Source organism: Lissotriton vulgaris, chromosome 7 (assembly GCF_964263255.1).
Source record: "Lissotriton vulgaris chromosome 7, aLisVul1.2, whole genome shotgun sequence".
NCBI lineage: Eukaryota > Metazoa > Chordata > Amphibia > Caudata > Salamandridae > Lissotriton > Lissotriton vulgaris.
The window spans coordinates 219,979,362-219,999,772 of NC_141695.1; the positions used below are offsets into that span (position 1 = coordinate 219,979,362).

The window sequence follows — 20,411 nt, forward strand, 5'->3', positions numbered from 1 at the left end:
CAGGCACTGTTTATACAGAGTAGGCACTGCACCTACTAAGCATACACCAAACACTGCACTCGGTGTGAATTGTGCAGCGTTCACCTCACTGAGTAGATAATGTGCTCGCTGAGCAGGCACCGTGCCCGCTGCACAGGCGCTGCCCTCGCCCACTAGGCACTGTGCTCACTGAGCAAACACTGCCCTCAAGTGAGCTGCGGACACTGCATTCTTTGGGCAGGCACTGCACTGAAGTCATTGAGCAAGCCATGCCCCCGCCTTGGCTTCATTCATTGGTAATGCAGCGTGCATGCACTACACGCACTGCACGGAAGTCACTGACTGAGCAAGCCGTACACCGCCTTGATTTCATTCATTGGTAATGCAGTGTGCATGACCAGCACGCACTGCACTGAAGTCACTGAGGAAGCCATGCACGCGCAGTGATTTCATTAATTGGTAAAGCAGTGGGCTTTCCCGGCTCACACTGTATTCACGCACTGCGCTTTAGCCCCGATGCTACACTGGCCGTGCACTGCACTCACCAAGGAGACACTGCGCTTCGCGACCGTTGCATTCGCTTGGCAAAGAGCAGGAGGTTCACTCACTGAGTAAGTCCTATTAGCCTCAGTGAGCAGGCTGTGCACGGATCAGGCACTGAATGAACAGGCACTGCACTCACTGAACAGTCACTGCATACAATGATCCAGCACGCCATTGGGCTGACACAGATAGGTACCTGCACCGAGCAGGCACATCGCAAGGGTTGCACCGAGCAGGCACTTTGCAAGGGTTGCACCAAGCAGGCACGTAGCAAGGGTTGCACCGAGCAGGCATTGCAATCCAGAGGCATTCATGAACTTTTAATCCGCCACCGCCCTCGCTGAGCAAACATTGCGCCACGCAGGCACGAGCAGGCACAGCGAAAACAAAGCAGGCACTGGGAAAGCACGGATTGGGCAGTCTTCGAAGTCTTGAGCAGGCACTGTCTTCATAGAGCGGAAACTGTATAGGAAATCACGAGTATGCAGTGAGACGAGCAGGCACACGGCTGGAAATGAGCAGCACTGCACACAGGATATTTGAATGAAGTACTGAGCAGGCCTTGAAGAGGAGCAATCGGTTGTTGTTATTTAGCATCAGTGGTGTACTGAGCATGCACTTTACGGAGGAGGCATAACGAGTATGTACTGTACAAGCAGGGGATCGATGGAGGACTGAGCAGGCACTGCCCAGAGGCCACATCCACGGAGTACTGAGAAGGCACTATACAGATGAGGCATCAATGGCTGAACAGGCACTACACATACGAGCATCAACGGAGTACTGAGTAGGCACCATACAGAGGACACAACCACAGAGTACTGAGCAGGCACTGTACAGATGATGTATCAATGGAATACTGAGCAGGCACTATAAAGAGGAGCTAATCCATTTCTGGAGCAGGCACTGTACAGAGGAAACATCAAAGAAGCGCATAGCAGGCACTCCACAGAAGAACAGGAAATCACTTACAAAGAGCATTTACTGTTACTAACAGCACGAGGTGATTAACAGCAGTTTCGTCACTTAACATGCATACATTTACAAACACTTGTCTAGACAGCAGAACTATACCTCCGGCTAAACACAGTCCATAGACGCGACCCACAAGGACAGCAGAGCTATCCCTCCGCCTAAACACAGTTCACATACTCGACCCACAAGGACAGCAGAGCTATCCCTCCGCCTACACACAGTTCACAGACGCGACCCACAAGGAAAGCAGAGCTATCCCTCCGCAGCAGAGCTATCCCTCCGGCTAAACACAGTTCACATACTCGACCCACAAAGACAGCAGAGCTATCCCCCGCCTACACACAGTTCACAGACTCGACCCACAAGGAATATCCCTCCGGCTAAACACGGTCCTCCCTCGACCCACAGGGACAGCAGAGCAGCCCCACTAAGATTGGGCACAGCTCGCAGACCCGGGCCTAAGGCAGGTTGGTTATACGGATCTCACAGTCTCAAAGAGCGGACAGCAGAGCTAGCCCTGGCTTGAGCTAACCACTGCCCACAGACACCAGGTTTATATGCGTCTTTCGGCCTTAGTGCATTGAAAGCAGAGAACACAGACCTCAGACAGCAGAGCTATCTGTCCGGTTAAACACTGCCCAGAAATTAGGCCTTTAGGCCTTATTGTCGTCTATCAGTGAGAAAACAGGCCCAGGGGAATGGCCTTACACAGCAGAGGTACCCAAACCTCACGTGCTCAAGTCTTCTTAAGGAGAGCTCGAATCCCAGACTCAGCCGAGACAGCAGAGCACGAGAGAGTGCGCATTCATACGCTGCGCAAACACATCACGTTCCGACACGCGCGCTTCCCTAAGTACAGACGCGCAGCAGCTGCAATTTGGAAGCTATTAGCACTTTAAGCGAAGGGATAATTGGACTGGCGGGGAAGGATGCTGATGGCGGGGTTGACTGGGGGAGGGGTAATTGCCCCCGCCACCCCTTCCCGCGTTCTCAAGAAGCGCTACGTATATTCTAGAGACGAAAAACAGCGCCCCGGGCACTTATCCTATTTGAGACTGTTTATAGCTTAAGAATATGCAGCAGAACACACATTGCACAAAAGCTCATCGGCGCCAGCACCCTTCATTCATGTCCTGTCTTGGTGCATGGGATAGCCACTGGTGTCTGATGCCCCGTTCATGCCCACCTCCCTTCTTCTGCTGCGCAGGGTACCGTGTGGTACCCACCATCTCTACTTGGACACTTAAGGGTTCACCCCGCCCCCGTCACCGCCGGCGCCCCCCTCACCACCGTGGGCACGCAGAACAGTGGTACTCAGCGTGCCACCTATCGAGCCCCTTTCCCCCGCCCCATCATATAGAAAGGTATGCCCCGTCAGCATCCTTCCCGTCCTGTCCCCTCTCTTACATGGACACCCCCGACTGCCAGTCCCTCCTATAATTCATTAACCCCTTCATTCACCCGCACCCCTGTGTGCCCAGATACTCACCGATGCCCAGCAGAGAGACCAGTGCCATCCAGGCGAGCGGGGTGCTCATGGAGCCGGCGGGGCCAGTCATCTTCTCCTCGAAGGCTCCCTGGCACCTGGTGCCTGCTCCGCAGCCGGGACTGGTGCCACCAGCGATGAACGTGCGGGCACCGTGCCCAGGGCAAAATATCCAAACCGGTGCGCGGAGGAAACTATCGGGCGGGAACTGGTGCCTGGCAAGGCAGGGACTGGCAAGATGCGCTCAGGTGCAGCGGAGAGGATACGACCAGATACCGTGGTACCAACGGGTGAAAGGCTGTCCAGATGCCCAGATGATGCTGCGTGAAGAGGTGCTGCCCAGATATCCAGCGACTCACCGTCGGGCTTTCCAGGTGCTCTCTGATGGGGTGCTGCCCCAATGCGCTGGTGATAACCTGCGAAAAGGTGGTGCCCAAATGTCGTCGTGGTTCAAAGGATGGGGCTTTCTGGGTATCCTCTGTCCCTTTACCCTGCAGGCTCTGTGCCAGGGTTGCCGTCTGGAGAAGGTGGGGTTCAGCCCTGGAAAGGATGCTGGCTATTGCCTTCCCAGTGGTACCCTCGCTTCTACTGATGTGGGAGTCAGGTTGTCCCGTTGACTGTCTCTCGTCTTTAGCCTCTCTTGAGCCGCCCGCTTTCTGCAGCTCACTAGGAGTGTACTCAGTGCTCATTCAGGGCAGTCAGCAGCGCCACGCCCACACGCCCTGCCATTGGTGGACACGGAGCCCCATTAAGAAAAAAAAGAGGCAACGCCCCTCCTCCCGGGCAGGACCCGGGCTGTGCTGCGTCTGTGACAGCCGGCCTCTGTGCAGAGCACTGCGACCAGCCCGAGCCGCCCCCAGCAACAGGAAGAAACCAGACCAGCAACAGGTGGAGGGGGGGCCAGGGGCTGGAAGCAGAGGGGTGCAGGGTCAGCACCCCCTGTCCTGCTCCCACAAACCCACGCACACTTCCAGCTTCAGGCTTCTTCGATGAGTGACTACCCGTGGGAGGGGGGTCGGTATGGGTGAGGCAGGCTTCTGACAGTCACAGAGGTGTGATGAGCAGTGGCTTCGAGAGGGATTGAATCAGCAAAGCAGCCCTGATTTTGGGGGCTGCGAGCACTGACAAGCGTAGGGGAGTCACGAGCATCCAATCAGGTGTGGGGTTACTGACATCGTTTTAAGGTGTGCGGTTACTGACATTACGTGTGGTGTGGGGTCATAGGGGCGTGACGCATTGAGGCCAGTATACCCAGCCCCCCTCCCCCTTGAAGTCATCAGATAGCACCCTTATGAACTAGAACGCTAGCCCCCTAACATGACCACGTCACACTGCCATTCTTGTGCTAGAGTACACATTCCATTCTCAGGCCGTATTTATTAAGCAGCACATCATAAACGTAGCAAATAAATCCATTGTGAGTATAACCATTTTGACAGTAATTTGCAAAATGGACCGTGGAGTAACAGCTGATGATGCGGTCGAATACACTGACATCTCATACCCACATTCTCACGTTTCTTAAACACTGTCAGAGTCGTGATTGGCCACCCCTCCTGTGACAGCACCTAATTAAATTGACTTGGACCCGGGGAGAAGGCCCCCTCACGGAGCCCACCATTAGCAACCCTTTAGGGGAGCATGGGCCAGCATGAAAGCTGATCCCCCAAAACAGTAATGTGTGCCAAAGCCGCCTATTGGTGGAATACCCCTGGCACCCAAAACGGGAGACGGGTCTGGGCAACTGGGCCATTCCCTGGCCCTCTGGTGCAGGCAGCACCCCCTCTAGCATTCCCAGGGGTGCCTAATGGTGGACCCTGTCTGACTATGGACAATAGCAGCGATGGACATCACCAGCCCTTTTCTAGGGACCATGATAGCCATGCCCCGGGTACCAATGGCTTAAAACCTAATCCTTCTTGAGTTAGCCTGCACCTATATTCTGATGCCGAGGCTGTCCACCTGTTTCTTGGCCAGACCCAACTCTCCCAACACCACAGGCTTGGGTGGTTCCCGACCAGCCAGGACTCCCCATAGTGCTGTGAGAAATGTTGTATGGTGAAAGCCACCAAGTTCTTCCCAAACAACCTGTTGCCCCTGGTTGATAAATGAACCCCATCCTTGTGAAAGAATGACTCTCCTGGAAGACAGCTGTGGGGAATTGTTGTAAGCCAGTGTTGCGCAGCCTCCTCATTTTGCTTGTCTCCCCGCTATTACTCCTTCCTCCCCTCCCTCCTACGCATTCTTGAAAGATTGTTCATGTGTACGGTAACTTACTATGCTCTTGCACCTGATGTAACTTCTAACGCAACGATTCTAAATGTGAAGCGCTCTGATACCCTCTTGGGTCACGTTCGCGCTATATAAAACGCTATAAATAAATAAATAAATAAATCCCTCAAGCCCACACCGAAAAGAGAAAATTACACAGTCATTCAAGTTGCAAGGAATGGGAGGACGGTAAAGAAGCTCTTGGGCTGGAAGAGTGAAGTGAGTCACGTCATCAGGTACCAGGGGCAGCCAGGCAGGAAGGTGGCCGCCAGGTGAAAGAACTCCTTATTTGACCTGCTTGGCCCCCTGCCGGCCGCCCAGGGAACCACGTTATCCCCACAAGCAGCCTATGGTTGCGTTTCGTGGGAGACCATTGAATGTTCGAAAAAACAACACCACCTTTGGCCAACCGCCATAGACTGGCCAAACCGACCCACACCTGTATTGTATTGTATTGTATTGTATATTGGACTTATATAGCGCTTATCACCCAGGGGTCTCTAAGCGCTTGCCTTGGGAGCCCGTCCTGGCTTTTCCCTGTGAGATAGCCCCTACAGGGCATCCCCAAGGTGAAAGCCAGGCATCCCGCCGCGGGGGGCCGTTGTGGAGATTAAGCAAGCTTAATGCCCAGAGTTGCAGAGTGTGAACCCATGATTAGGTCAGGCACCGAAGCGAGAATTATCGAGTCCGTGGACATTTGAGCTCAAGACCCTGCCGCGTCGGGACTTGAACCCTGGTCCCGGGTCTGACCTCTGCTTCAGGGTCTGCCTGCTCTAACCAGTGAGCCACACTGTCTCAGGTGCCTCCGCCAGGCCCCTGTTCTACTGATACCAAAGAAGTGGTTGACCACTGACATAGTTTGATGTGTGGGGTACTGATATCTAGTGCAGTGTTGGGTCACTAAATCAAGTGAGGTATGGGGTTACTGACATGCAGTGGTGTGTTGGCTTACTGGTATCAGGGAGGTGTGTGGTTACTGTCATCGTTTGAGGTGTTGTGTCACTGACACCCAGTTTGGTGTTGCGTCACAAAGAAGTAAACTCCTTGGGACGTAAACCTGACGTCATGTTCAGGCTACATGAATAGAAAGAGCTACAAGAGGCCTTTCCTGCATCTGCCTAGCCGATAGTCAATGGCCACGGCAGAATAGGATCTAGGCACAATGTGAGGCTGACCACGATTGAGAGCGGGCAGCCAATATAGCAAAGGGGAACCCATGACAAGCTAATGTAGGTAGAGAATCAGGGGAAAAGTCAAAATTCACACAAAACACTTTTTCTACCTGTGTATTTCAATATGTACTATGTATCATATATTCAAATTATGACACTGACTGGACCAAAGAACAGAACAACTAAAACATCATAGAGAGTATATTCATTATTTAATTGATTATTTATTTTTTCATGTTTTTCTTGGACAAAAAGAACAGTTACTTAAGAACATGTACTAACAATTTATAGATAATAATACATTAAAATGACAAAAAAATACACTACAAATATAATCAAATCCAACAAATAAGATCCAATTACCAACCATTCATTCACAGCACTCACTCAAACTCAAACCAATACCATACAGAACCACAAATACATATGTCGCATTTATACCAGAAACAGACAAAATGTACATTGGGGCTCCACACAACATGTGATCAATTTTCAAAAATCTGTTTGCAAATGCTCAAATTTATACAGAATTATAGATATTTTGTTATAGTTTCAGAAGTATATCATTCGAAAGATGCAAAAAGGAGGGGGGCATCATTCAAGGCGCCAACGCGCGTTTCGATAGAGAGCGGGTCACATACGCCTACCAGGTTCATTCTTGTCACCTAATTCCTTCTGATTTCGTTGGTTGAGTCCCGATCCACACCAGCAGTACATTTTTAAGTCCCCCAGAACCAAAGGGCAGGCACTTAGAGTCTCACAGGATGTCAGGCAGAGGGCAACAGCAGGGTCGAGGTCCAGTTGCCACTGATCAGCTGTGCAGTTGCAGGAAAGGCCTTTTGTAGCATGTGGTATCCCTGTAGTGTGAACAGGAGGAGTCCACTTCTTTGTCCTGTGTACAAGAGGGAGCAGGTTCAGTACTTCAGCGCCCCTCTCATGTCATGGCAGCAGGTCTAGTCCTCTTCTGATCTTCCACAGGTCAAAAAGTGCTGTGAAGTTGTGCCTGGTGATGCCACATATATGCCTGGCAATAGCTAGTCGGTTGAAATGACTTCTGGGCACCCCTAACCAATACAATTAATGTTCCCGTGGCTAACCGTACCCACTATGAGCATATTCAAGATGGCGGAAGTCTTTGGGCATTCTAAACTTGGGCTCTGAGGGCTGGAAGTGAATGGGGGTAGTGTACTATCGCAACACTAGTGTCTTCCCATATCTAACACTAAAATCCAGTTTGAGACATCCAGTGTGCCCACAACAAACCAAGAGACAGAAGCCTTGTAGGTCAAAAGCAGAGTACTTCAGCAACCACATAGTGGATCCTCAAGAATGCTCTTGCCATCCTGTTCTCTTCCCTTTCAAGTGTGGTCCAAGTGTTACATGTGAATCCAGAAGACCTTACAAGCAAAATGTAACACTCAAGCAGGAGTTGACAGCCCCCGCATTCCATATTCTGTGGGGTTCAGAGGAGCCACCTCTGTCCATCCATTTTAGTCTATTGTTACCTGTGCCCATCCATGCCAATCTATTGTCATCTATGCCCATCTATGCCAGTCTATTGTTATCCCTGCCCATCCATGCCAGTCTGTTGTCATCTCTCCCCTTCGATGCAAGTCTACTGTTTTCTCTACCCATCCATGCCAGTCTATTGTTATCTCTGCCCATCCATGTCAGACTATTGTTTTCTCTGTCCATCCATGCCAGTCTATTGTCATCTCTGCCCGTTCATGTAGGTCTATTGTTATATCTGCCCATTCATGCCAGTCCATTGTTTTCTCTGCCCATCCATGTCAGTCTATTGTTATCTATGCCCATCCATGTCAGACTATTGTTTTCTCTGCCCATCCATGCCAGTCTATTCTCATCTCTGCCCATCTTAGTCAGTCTATTGTTATCTCTGCTTATCCATGTCAGTCTATTGTTATCACTGCTTATCCATGTCAGTCTATTGTTTTCTCTACCCATCCATGCCAGGCTGTTGTCATTTCTGCCCATCCATTCTAATCTATTGTCATCCCTGCCCATCTTAGTCAGTCTATTGTTATCTCTGCCCATCAGTCTATTGTTTTCTCTGCCCAACCATGTCAGTCCATTGTTATCTCTGCCCATCCATGCCAGTCTATTTTTTTCTCTGCCCATTCATGTAGGTCTATTGTCATCTCTGCCCATCCATGCCAGTCTATTGTCATCTCTGCCCATCCATGTCAGTCTATTGCTATCGCTGCCCATCCATGCCAGTCTATTGTCATCTCTGCCCATCCATGTCAGTCTATTGTTTTCCCTTCCCATCCATGCCAATCTATTGTCATCCATGCCCATCCATGCGAGTCAGACTATTGTTTTCTCTGCTCATCAATGCCACTCTATTGTTATCTCAGCCAATCCATGCCAGTCTATTCTTTTCTCTGCCCATCTATGCCAGTCTAAAATCTACTCTGCCCATCCATGTAGGTCTATTGTAATCTCTGCCCGTCCATGTAGGTCTATTGTTTTCTCTGCCCATCCATGCCAGTCTATTGTCATCTCTGCCCATCCATGCCAGTCTATTGTTTTCTCTGCCCATTCATGTAGGTCTATTGTCATCTCTGACCATCCATGCCAGTCTATTGTTTTCGCTGCCCATCCATGCCAGTCTATTGTTATCTCTGCCCACCCATGCCAATCTATTGCCATCTATGCCCATCCATACCAGTCTATTGTTTTCTGTGCCCATCCATGCCAGTCTAATGTTATATTTGTCCACCCATGCCAGTCTAATGTTATCTCTACCCATCCATGCCAGTCTATTTTTTTTCTCTGCCCTTCGATGCTAGTCTATTGTTATTTCTGCCCATCCATGCTAGGCTATTGTCATCTCTGCCCATCCATGCCAGTCTATTGATATCTCTGCCCATCACTGTCAGTTTATTGTTATCTCTGGCCATCCATGCCAGTCTATTGTCATCTTTGCCCATCCATGTCAGTCTATTGTCATCTCTGCTCATCCATGCCAGTCTATTGTCATCGCTGCCCATCCATGTCAGTCTATTGTCATCTCTGCTCATCCATGCCAGTCTATTGTCATCGCTGCCCATCCATGCCAATCTATTGTCTTGTCTCCCCATCCATTTTAGTCTATTGATATCTCTGCCCATCCACGGCAGTCTATTGTTATCTCTGCCCATCCATGCTTGTCAATTGTTATCTCTGCCCATCCATGCCAGTCTAATGTCATCTCTGGCCATCCATGCCAGTCTATTGTTATCTCTGCCCATCCATGCAAGTCTATTGTTATCTCTGCCCATCCATGTCAGTCTATTGTTATCTCAGCCCATCTATGGCAGTCTAATGTTATCCCAGCCGACCCATGCCAGTCTGTCATCTCTGTTCACCCATGCCAGTCTAATGTCATCTCTGCCCATCCATGCCAGTGTATTGTTTTCTCTGCCCTTTCATGCCAGTCTATTGTTATCTCTGCCCACCCATGCCAATCTATTGTCATCTATGCCCATCCATGCCAGTCTATTGTTTTCTGTGCCCACCCATGCCAATCTATTGTCATTTCTGCCCATCCATGACAGTCTATTGTTTTCTCTGCCCATCCATGCCAGTCTAGTATCTTCTCTGCCAATCCCTGTAGGTCATTTGTTATCTCTGCCCATCCATGTAGGTCTATTGTCATCTCTGCCCATCCATGCCAGTCTATAGTAATCTATGCCCATCTATGTCAGTCTATTATTATCCCTGCACGTCCAGTGTCAGTCTATTGTTATCCCAACCCACCCATGCCAGTCTATTGTTATCTCTTCCCATCCATATCAGTCTATTGTTATCCCAGCCCACCCATGTCAGTCTATTGTTATCTCTTCCCATCCATGCAAGTCTATTGTTATCTCTGCCCACCCATGTCAGTCTATTGTTATCTCTTCCCATCCATGTCAGTCTATTGTTATCTCCGCCCATCTATGTCAGTCTAATGTTATCCCAGCCCACCCATGCCAGTCTAATGTCATCTCTGTTCACCCATGCCAGTCTAATGTCATCTCTGCCCATCCATGCCAGTCTATTGTTTTCTCTGTCCATCCATGCCAGTCTAGTATCTTCTCTGCCAATCCCTGTAGGTCATTTGTTATCTCTGCCCATCCATGTAGGTCTATTGTCATCTCTGCCCATCCATGCCAGTCTATAGTAATCTATGCCCATCTATGTCAGTCTATTGTTAACCCTGTACGTCCAGTGTCAGTCTATTGTTATCCCAACCCACCCATGCCAATCTATTGTTATCTCTTCCCATCCATGCCAGTCTATTGTTATCCCAGCCCACCCATGTCAGTCTATTGTTATACCAGCCCACCCATGTCAGTCTATTGTTATCTCTGCCCATCCATGCCAGTCTAGTGTCATCTCTGCCCATCCAAGCCATTCTATTGTTATCTCTGCCCATCTATGTCAGTCTATTGTTATCTCTGTCCATCCATGCCAGTCTAGTGTCATCTCTGCCCATCCGTGTCAGTCTATTGTTATCTCTGCCCATCCAAGCCATTCTATTGTTATCACTGCCCATCCATGCCATTCTATTGTTATCTCTGCCCATCTATGTCAGTCTATTGTTATCCCTGCCTATCCATGTCAGTCTATTGTTATCTCTGCCCATCTATGTCAGTGTATTGTTATCCCTGCCCATCCATGTCAGTCTATTGTTATCTCTGCCCATCCATGCCAGTCTAGTGTCATCTCTGCCCATCCATGCCAGTCTATTGTTATCTCTGCCCATCTAGGTCAGTCTATTGTTATCCCTGCCCATCCGTGTCAGTCTATTGTTATCCCATTCCACCCATGTCAGTCTATTGTTATCCCAGCCCACCCATATCAGTCTATTGTTATCCCATTCCATCCATGTCAGTCTATTGTTTTCTCTGCCCATCCATGCCAGTCTAAATCTTCTCTGGCCATCCCTGTAGGTCTGTTGTTATCTCTGCCCATCCATGTAGGTCTATTGTTATCTCTGTCCATCCATGCCAGTCTATTGTCATCTCTGCCCATCCATGCCAGTCTATTGTTATCTCTGCCCATCCATGCCAGTCTATTGTCATCTCTGCCCATCCATGCCAGTCTATTGTCATCTCTGCCCATCCATGCCAGTCTATTGTTATCTCTGCCCATGTATGTCAGTCTATTGTTATCCCTGCCCGTCCGTGTCAGTCTAGTGTTATCCCGACCCACCCATGTCAGTCTATTGTTATCTCTGCCGGTCCATGTCAGTTTATTGTTATCTCAGCCCACCCATGTCAGTCTATTGTTATCTCTGCCCATCCATGTCAGTCTATTGTTATCCCAGCCCACCCATGTAAGTCTATTGTTATCTCTGCCCATCCATGCCAGTCTATTGTTATCTGTGCCCGTCCATGTCAGTCTAGTGTTATCTCTGCCCATCTATCTCAGTCTATTGTTATCCCTGCCCGTCCGTGTCAGTCTAGTGTTATCCCGACCCACCCATGTCAGTCTATTGTTATCTCTGCCGGTCCATGTCAGTCTATTGTTATCCCAGCCCACCCATGTCAGTCTATTGTTATCTCTGCCCATCCATGTCAGTCTATTGTTATCCCAGCCCACCCATGTCAGTCTATTGTTATCTCTGCCCATCCATGCCAGTCTATTGTTATCTGTGCCCGTCCATGTCAGTCTAGTGTTATCTCTGCCCATCTATCTCAGTCTATTGTTATCCCTGCCCATCCGTATCAGTCTATTGTTATCCCAGCCCACCCATGTCAGTCTATGGTTATCCCTGCCCACCCATGTCAGTCTATTGTTATCCCTGCCCATCCGTATCAGTCTATTGTTATCTCAGCCCACTGTGTCAGTCTATTGTTATCCCAGCCCACCCATATCAGTCTATGGTTATCCCTGCCCACCCATGTCAGTCTATTGTTATCCCAGCCCACCCTTGTCAGTCTATGGTTATCCCAGCCCACCTGTGTCAGTCTATTGTTATTCAAGCCCACCCATGTCAGTCTATGGTTATCCCAGCCCACCCGTGTCAGTCTATTGTTATCCCAGCCCACCCATGTCAGTCTATTGTTATCCCAGCCCACCCATGTCAGTCCACTGTTATCTCTGCCCATCCATGTCAGTCTATTGTCATCTCTGCCCATCCATGTAAGTCTATTGTTATCTCTGCCCATCTATGTCAGTCTATTGTTATCCCTGCCCTTCCATGTCAGTCTATTGTTATCCCAGCCCACCCATGTCAGTCTATTGTTATCTCTGCCTATCTATGTCAGTCTATTGTTATCTCTGCCCATCCATGTCAGTCTATTGTTATCCCAGCCCACCCATGTCAGTCTATTGTTATCTCTGCCCATCCATGCCAGTCTATTGTTATCTGTGCCCGTCCATGTCAGTCTAGTGTTATCTCTGCCCATCTATCTCAGTCTATTGTTATCCCTGCCCATCCGTATCAGTCTATTGTTATCCCAGCCCACCCATGTCAGTCTATGGTTATCCCTGCCCACCCATGTCAGTCTATTGTTATCCCTGCCCATCCGTATCAGTCTATTGTTATCTCAGCCCACTGTGTCAGTCTATTGTTATCCCAGCCCACCCATATCAGTCTATGGTTATCCCTGCCCACCCATGTCAGTCTATTGTTATCCCAGCCCACCCTTGTCAGTCTATGGTTATCCCAGCCCACCTGTGTCAGTCTATTGTTATTCAAGCCCACCCATGTCAGTCTATGGTTATCCCAGCCCACCCGTGTCAGTCTATTGTTATCCCAGCCCACCCATGTCAGTCTATTGTTATCCTAGCCCACCCATGTCAGTCCACTGTTATCTCTGCCCATCCATGTCAGTCTATTGTCATCTCTGCCCATCCATGTAAGTCTATTGTTATCTCTGCCCATCTATGTCAGTCTATTGTTATCCCTGCCCTTCCATGTCAGTCTATTGTTATCCCAGCCCACCCATGTCAGTCTATTGTTATCTCTGCCTATCTATGTCAGTGTATTGTTATCTCTGCCCATCCATGTCAGTCTATTGTTATCCCAGCCCACCCATGTCAGTCTATTGTTATCTCTGCCCATCCATGCCAGTCTATTGTTATCTGTGCCCGTCCATGTCAGTCTAGTGTTATCTCTGCCCATCTATCTCAGTCTATTGTTATCCCTGCCCATCCGTATCAGTCTATTGTTATCCCAGCCCACCCATGTCAGTCTATGGTTATCCCTGCCCACCCATGTCAGTCTATTGTTATCCCTGCCCATCCGTATCAGTCTATTGTTATCTCAGCCCACTGTGTCAGTCTATTGTTATCCCAGCCCACCCATATCAGTCTATGGTTATCCCTGCCCACCCATGTCAGTCTATTGTTATCCCAGCCCACCCTTGTCAGTCTATGGTTATCCCAGCCCACCTGTGTCAGTCTATTGTTATTCAAGCCCACCCATGTCAGTCTATGGTTATCCCAGCCCACCCGTGTCAGTCTATTGTTATCCCAGCCCACCCATGTCAGTCTATTGTTATCCCAGCCCACCCATGTCAGTCCACTGTTATCTCTGCCCATCCATGTCAGTCTATTGTCATCTCTGCCCATCCATGTAAGTCTATTGTTATCTCTGCCCATCTATGTCAGTCTATTGTTATCCCTGCCCTTCCATGTCAGTCTATTGTTATCCCAGCCCACCCATGTCAGTCTATTGTTATCTCTGCCTATCTATGTCAGTCTATTGTTATCTCTACCCATCCATGTCAGCCAGTTGTTTGCACCTGGGAGGCATTTCACTCATAGTCACACCTACTCAAATCTAATTACTGGCTTGGAGAAATTGAAGAGCCTTCAGGAACGTCCGGCAAAGATAAAGTAACTTTCTAAAGGCAAATTTCCTTAATGTTTGCTAAAAATTAAAATTTACCATTGTATTGTATTTTTGATAAGTATGAAAAATAGTTCGTTAATTATTTTTCTGGCTGGTCTTATCACCAAGATACAGAATTGGTAGGTAAATATGTACTCTGTTTTTCTGCATTGGACGGCTAGGCCTGCCAGTGTGAAAAATAGCTTTTGGGTGTGACTAACTGTAGGGACATGTTAACATAAAACTTCTGCATGCTTTACTTTTAAAAACCATGCATCCTCTCTTGTTAGCTAAAAGGCCTGCACAGGGGTATCTTATGAATGTTTTAGAGGAAGGTTTTGACTTGTCAAAAGCTTTTCGTTTGGCAGGTTTTTACATTGTACGGTCAGGCTACAATTGTAGGCCTGAACCTATGCTTGCACTGCCACTTTAGTGGATGGCACAATATGTGCTGCAACCCATTAATATAGCCTTCTAGCCCGCCGTAGAGGGCTATACCGGCTATTAAAGGCCCGAGCCGAAGGCGAGGGCCTTTAACAAGGGAGAGGGATTTTAATAGTGGTGTAGCCCATCTACGAAGTGCTATAAGGCTATTAGAACATTCTGTCACTAGAGGACAGAATGTTCTAACAAAAAAAACAAAGCCTTTTGGAAGCGTGAGGGGATTGGAATCCCCTCAGGTTCCCTAAAGCCTTTGCTCACAGCCAGAGCTGTGAACAAAGAAACATTGGAATGTTGGAGCTCCAGGCTTATACCAGCTATTATAAGCCCAGAGCACTCCATTGTTTTCAATGGAGCTCCCAACATTCCAATGTTCTAATGGCATTTAACTTCCAGGCCATGGGTGTACTTCGCACTATATACCTCCAGGCAAGTTAAATATGGCAGCTATGAATATGCAATTTTAAGCATGTTTAAAAGAGAAGCACAGGCTCTTTAATCCTGGTTAGCAGGGGCAAAGTGCACAGAGTTCTCTAGCCAACAAAAATATAGGCTCCTGCAATTGTGAAAAATCTGGAGTGACCACACGGAAATGGCAGATTTCCTACAATTGTGGTTTCAACATCTGCATGATCGATTTTTTTTTTTTTTACTATAAGTTTGTTTCTTTTTTTAAGTGCTCTATCTTTCTATTCATATATTTGTGCATATGTTTTTCTCTTTGTTTCCTCTATCCAGTTTGTTTTTCATAAGCTGCACTGTCTTTTCTTTCTCTGATTAGCAATTTGTTAATTAAAGTTTTATCCCGTGTTTTGTCTTTCTTTCTTCCGACAGGTTTCTTGTCCTTTCAATGAGTTACCAAAGCCTTGAGGAACACGAACAATGAATAAATGTGAAATCTTCACATTACCAGAGATCAGATTAAGTACCACTGTCCTTTCTTTTCTTAACTGCAGAGTCTTGTTTTTCATTTGTTCGTTGTATTTTGTCTCAGCACAGGTAGCTGGGTCTTTTCTCCTGGTTGGTTCGAAGTGGGATCTCCAGGGACCAACTGGTCTGCAGCAACTGACAGGTAAGTGTAAAGCATATGGTTCTCTTTCTTATGGGTTTTCCCAGTTGGAAACCAACGATGCAATGAAACGTCTTTGGGTTCTCAGATGATCTGGTGGTTGGCCGTAATTTGGATGCAGCCTTTATCCAGACCCGCCCCAAGATTGCGGCCTAGAGTTGTGAGACCTCGCGAGACCTCACAAAAGCCCCACAAGATCTGAGTGTGCGTGCACACTTATGCGCATTCATTCAGGAGGTGTGCTATCGGTTGGTGGCCTCGTGGGTGGCGGGTGGGAGTTTGTACAGTGGGGACAGATTGAGGAACAGACACATCATTTGAGGTGTGAAGGTACTGACATCCAGTACAGTGTTGGGTCACTGATTCCAGTGAGAATAGGGTCACTGACATGCAATAGGTGTTGGGTCACTGATACCACTGAGGTGGGGAGTCGTTGAGATGCAGTGTAGTGTCGGATCACTGATACCACTGAGGTGTGGGGTCACAGACATCTAGGGGGTATTGAGTCACTGACACCAGGGAGGTCACTGGGTCACTGACATTATCTTAGGTGTGAGGTCATTGACATCCAATGCTATGCTTGGTCACTGATATCAGTGAGGTGTGGTTGTATTGGCATCCAATGTGGTGTAGGGTCACTGACATGCAATGCGCTGTTGGGTCACTGACATCTAGTGTGGTATTCAGTCACTGACACCAGGGTGGAGTGGGTCACTGACATAATCTTAGGTGTGCGGTCATTGACATCCAGTGTGATGCTGGGTCACTGACACCAGTAAGGTGTAAGTCACTGACAGTGAGAGTGATGTTGGGTCACTGACACAAGTGAGACGCGGGTCCCGGGCATTCAGTGAGTTATTGCCCGGACTTATTCTCTTGAATCTTAATCCATCCAAACACCCACCCCAAGCCATTGAGGCACTCATCCTTGTATCCCTATTTCTTACTCTATCCTCTCAGCCGATGACATTATCATGTATATTTATGCTAAGATATAGAATATAAGAATCCCTCTCCCCTCCACGATCACAGCCCCCATCCTTCATCTTACACCCGGCACCCACAGATCCATCCTACCCTTATTCTCTGTAGGTTTAAGTTAAACCCAATACTTAAATATGTGAACCATCACTGCCTGGACCTCTGTATCCTCAAATCAGCGAACCTGTGACTCCTGCCTTATGTGTCCTCACTTCAGACTCTACCTTTTTCAGGCTCTAGTTAGTCACCGTCCCTCCGTCCCCCACCATGTTCCATGCCCGCTATTGTGCTGACTTTTTTTCTTTAAATTCCAGATGTGACTCTGGTTATCCATTCAATAACTACCTGACCCTCCCCAGTCCGGTTCCTCACCTTATCTGACACTTTATAAGTCCAACCACTCTATCCAGCTAAACACACTTATTCTTGTATCACTGGTTCCACTCTTGAATGCAGGACCGGACAGGCCATAGCAGGCACTGGGAATTTTCCCTGTGGGCTAGAAGGGTGGGGGCCGGTTTTGGTATAGAGGGCTGGTTTTGCAGCAATATCGGCCCCCTGTACCAAAAGCAGCAGCAGCAGTGTTTCACACAACCACATACAACTCTCTCCCAATCCCCCGCCCACCGGCCGGTCCAACTCAATTGCCAGGGCTGGTTTGCGTTCCCAGTCCGGCCCTGCCTGAATTGCTCTACAGCCACTCTTTCACTGTCCCATGGAGAGTGACTTGGCCCTCATCTGGCAATCTTAAAGGTGGTATCCCTCAAGGCTCAGTCTTTTTCACTTTCTCCTATCCTCTTTCGGCTTATTGCACCCATAATGTTTGGTCTTCCTTCCTGTATACACTCTGCATTAACACAGGAACTTCATACGCTCTCGTAGTTGTTACACACTGGATACAAAAAGAACAATTAATGGACAGAATGCTGAGCAATGTCAAACATTCACCCCAGTACAAAGATCTGGGCCTAAAGCCATCATTTTTTGCTCCCCATGCCATTGCAAATTAGTCTTGACCCTGCTCCCCATGGGAACTGTTCAGCCCGAAAAGCAGGCCAGGTCCTCCCAGGACCGGACCAAGCATCCTGGGACCGGTTTCAGCGTATCCCCCCGCATCAGCCTGGCTAGCTAGATTCCAGTGGCATGGAGAGCACAGGACCCATTTCTGGCCATACCCGTACCACTCGAGGTGACAAATGCAAAAAGAACATTTGATGGACAGAATGCTGAACAATGTCAAATATTCACCCCAGTTCAGTATATGGCACTATTCTACACAAACAGAAGATATCTGTTTCTGCCCCAGCTAACTCTTTGTCAGCATCCTTGACTACACTGACCCCTTTTCCACCTAATGCCCTTGCTCCTCCCATCTGCCAGAAATCTTGGTGTTCCATTTGACACAGAATGTGCATCCACACTCCATCTATAACAGTTACTGAAGCTAGATACCAACTACTTAACATCTGATTATTCCTTCAGATTGCACTTTCTACACTGCTAAGCCGCTCAACAATCAACTACTTGAGCATAAACTAGACTGCTGTGATAACTTGCATATGGGTCTACCTGAACATTCTTTCTTGATCCTAGACAAGGCGTCATGTTTATCATCTTCTTCTCTCTTCTCTAAGACCAGCCCATCTTCACCTATTGACTTCAGCCGGTTGACCAAATGCCTGAAAGCAGTACCCACTAGAACTTCTTTGTCTTGGTATTAAAGACTATCTCCTCAATACTTGTCAGAACACTCATCTTCCTCACCTTTGCACCTCCACATTTTCTCTGTTCCCCAAACCCTCAGTAACCAATCACTGCCGCCATTTCTAATTTCTTGCACCATTTTTGGACAAATTACCTACTTATGCTTGCGTCAAACCCTCAATGCCTTCCACTGGTTATATACTCCACCTCGTCCATGGTAAGTCTAGTTTCTCCTCAGAAGGACTAGTCATTGTTGCCAATTTCACATTTCCTGCCCCTGCAGTCCTGATTGTGCTATATGAAATATTTATATCATATTGTGAGCAATGTCTTCTACCTTGTCATACGCATTATGGCAACAATCTAACAGCTTTATGTCAACACTCATTGGATGTTCTGTTTGATTAATATATATTGAAAAAAGGAGAATTCCCTTGGGTACTTTCCTCAGCAGGGCGTAACCTGTCCTCAAGTCCGAATCACCCTAATGCACTCAAACTGTCATTCATCATTGTCCACACATCTCAAGCTTTAGACCATATATAACAGAAATATAACAGAACTACATAAAAACACAGTACATAAAACATATAAAGCCCAATATGCATGAACTACTAAGAAGAGTTGTTCATGAATATTGGGATATATATGTTTATGTACTGTGTTTTTATGAATTTCTGTGATATCCAATGTATTGATCGTCGGGTCATTTCCGTGGTTTTAACTTCCTGTAATGTGAACAATAAATATATGTGATATTTTTTTTAACATAAAGTGTTAGAGTGGTTTCCCTGTTATATATGGTTTAAACCTTGAGATGTGTGGACAATGATGAATGACAGTTTGAGTGCATTAGGGTGAATGGTACTTGAGGACAGGTTCCGCCCTGCTGAGAAATTTACCCAAGGGAATTCTCCTATTCTCACTTTGTAAGTGCCCTATTCCCTTTGGTTGAAAGGGGCCCCTCTAATTTTCATATTCTTATTATATATATAGCAGTGGCATAGCAAGAGGGGTGCGGAGGGGTTGTCCGCCCTAGGCGGCACAAGTTTTGGGTGCGGTAGCCTCCCCCCAGCTCTTGCCTGCTGTCTCGGGGCAGCAATCGCCAGCACCTCGACCGCCCCCCCCCCCCTCTCTTCAGTGCGGCAATTGCGGGGCAGCAACAGTTTGAGGAATCCGCCAGCACCTGTCCCCACTCTTCAATGTGGCCGCGGCTGGGCGGCAAAAGCAGAGACCGCCCCGGGCAGTCTAAGGACTAGCCACCCGACTCATATACAGTTATTTAATAAAAATGTAATTGACTTCTAAATAAATATACATAGATTGCAGATAAGATATCCTTTGGAGTGATGTGTTTTCATCTCTGGTCTGAACTTGAGGAGAAAGGCAGGACCCTGGTCTGTAGCCCACTGAATATCTATTGGTCATTACTATTAAGCAATGTCCAGGTTTTGGGTGCTGTACTGGACACCCGAGCTAGAGAGTTTTTTTTGCAAACTAAGGGGCATATTATCAAGGCGGGCGATATGAAATTATCGGCGCTTTAGCGTCCATTTTTGGCCTCAAAGCGGTGATAATTTCATCGCCCTATTAGCAAGCTGTCGCTAACAGCAGTTAGCGACAGTTTGTATGCGATAGCGAGTGGTTTGGGACCCACTTTGCATGTCAGCTATATTTATCGCTAATGACATGCAAAGTGGGCGTACCCAACCTGTTAGCGACTGAAAGCAGTCGCTAACGTCTCTATCGACTATTATCAACGCAGGCGTAGCGATTAAAAAATTTGCGCTAAGCGAGAATATCGCTGAAAACGAACGCCTGCTCAGAACAGTTCTTACCCATTATATCCAATGGGAGGTGGATATTCTGGCTAAGTCCCCATTGGCGATATTGCGTGAATCTCGCTGGATTACCAGCGATATTCACGCATTTCGCTGCTAACACCGGAAATGTTATCGC

At 47.8% G+C, this 20,411-nt stretch overlaps 1 protein-coding gene across 1 annotated transcript in view; it reads right to left on the minus strand.

The window, feature by feature from the left end:
• The window catches only part of KIRREL2 (kirre like nephrin family adhesion molecule 2), a 52,497-nt gene extending 48,893 nt beyond the window's left edge, over positions 1-3,604 (minus strand). The window contains exon 1 of the mRNA XM_086929993.1: positions 2,987-3,604. Coding sequence (XP_086786119.1) covers positions 2,987-3,056 — 70 coding nt within the window. The 5' untranslated portion in view covers positions 3,057-3,604. The remainder of the gene's footprint in view (positions 1-2,986) is intronic.
• Positions 3,605-20,411: the final 16,807 nt, after the last annotated feature.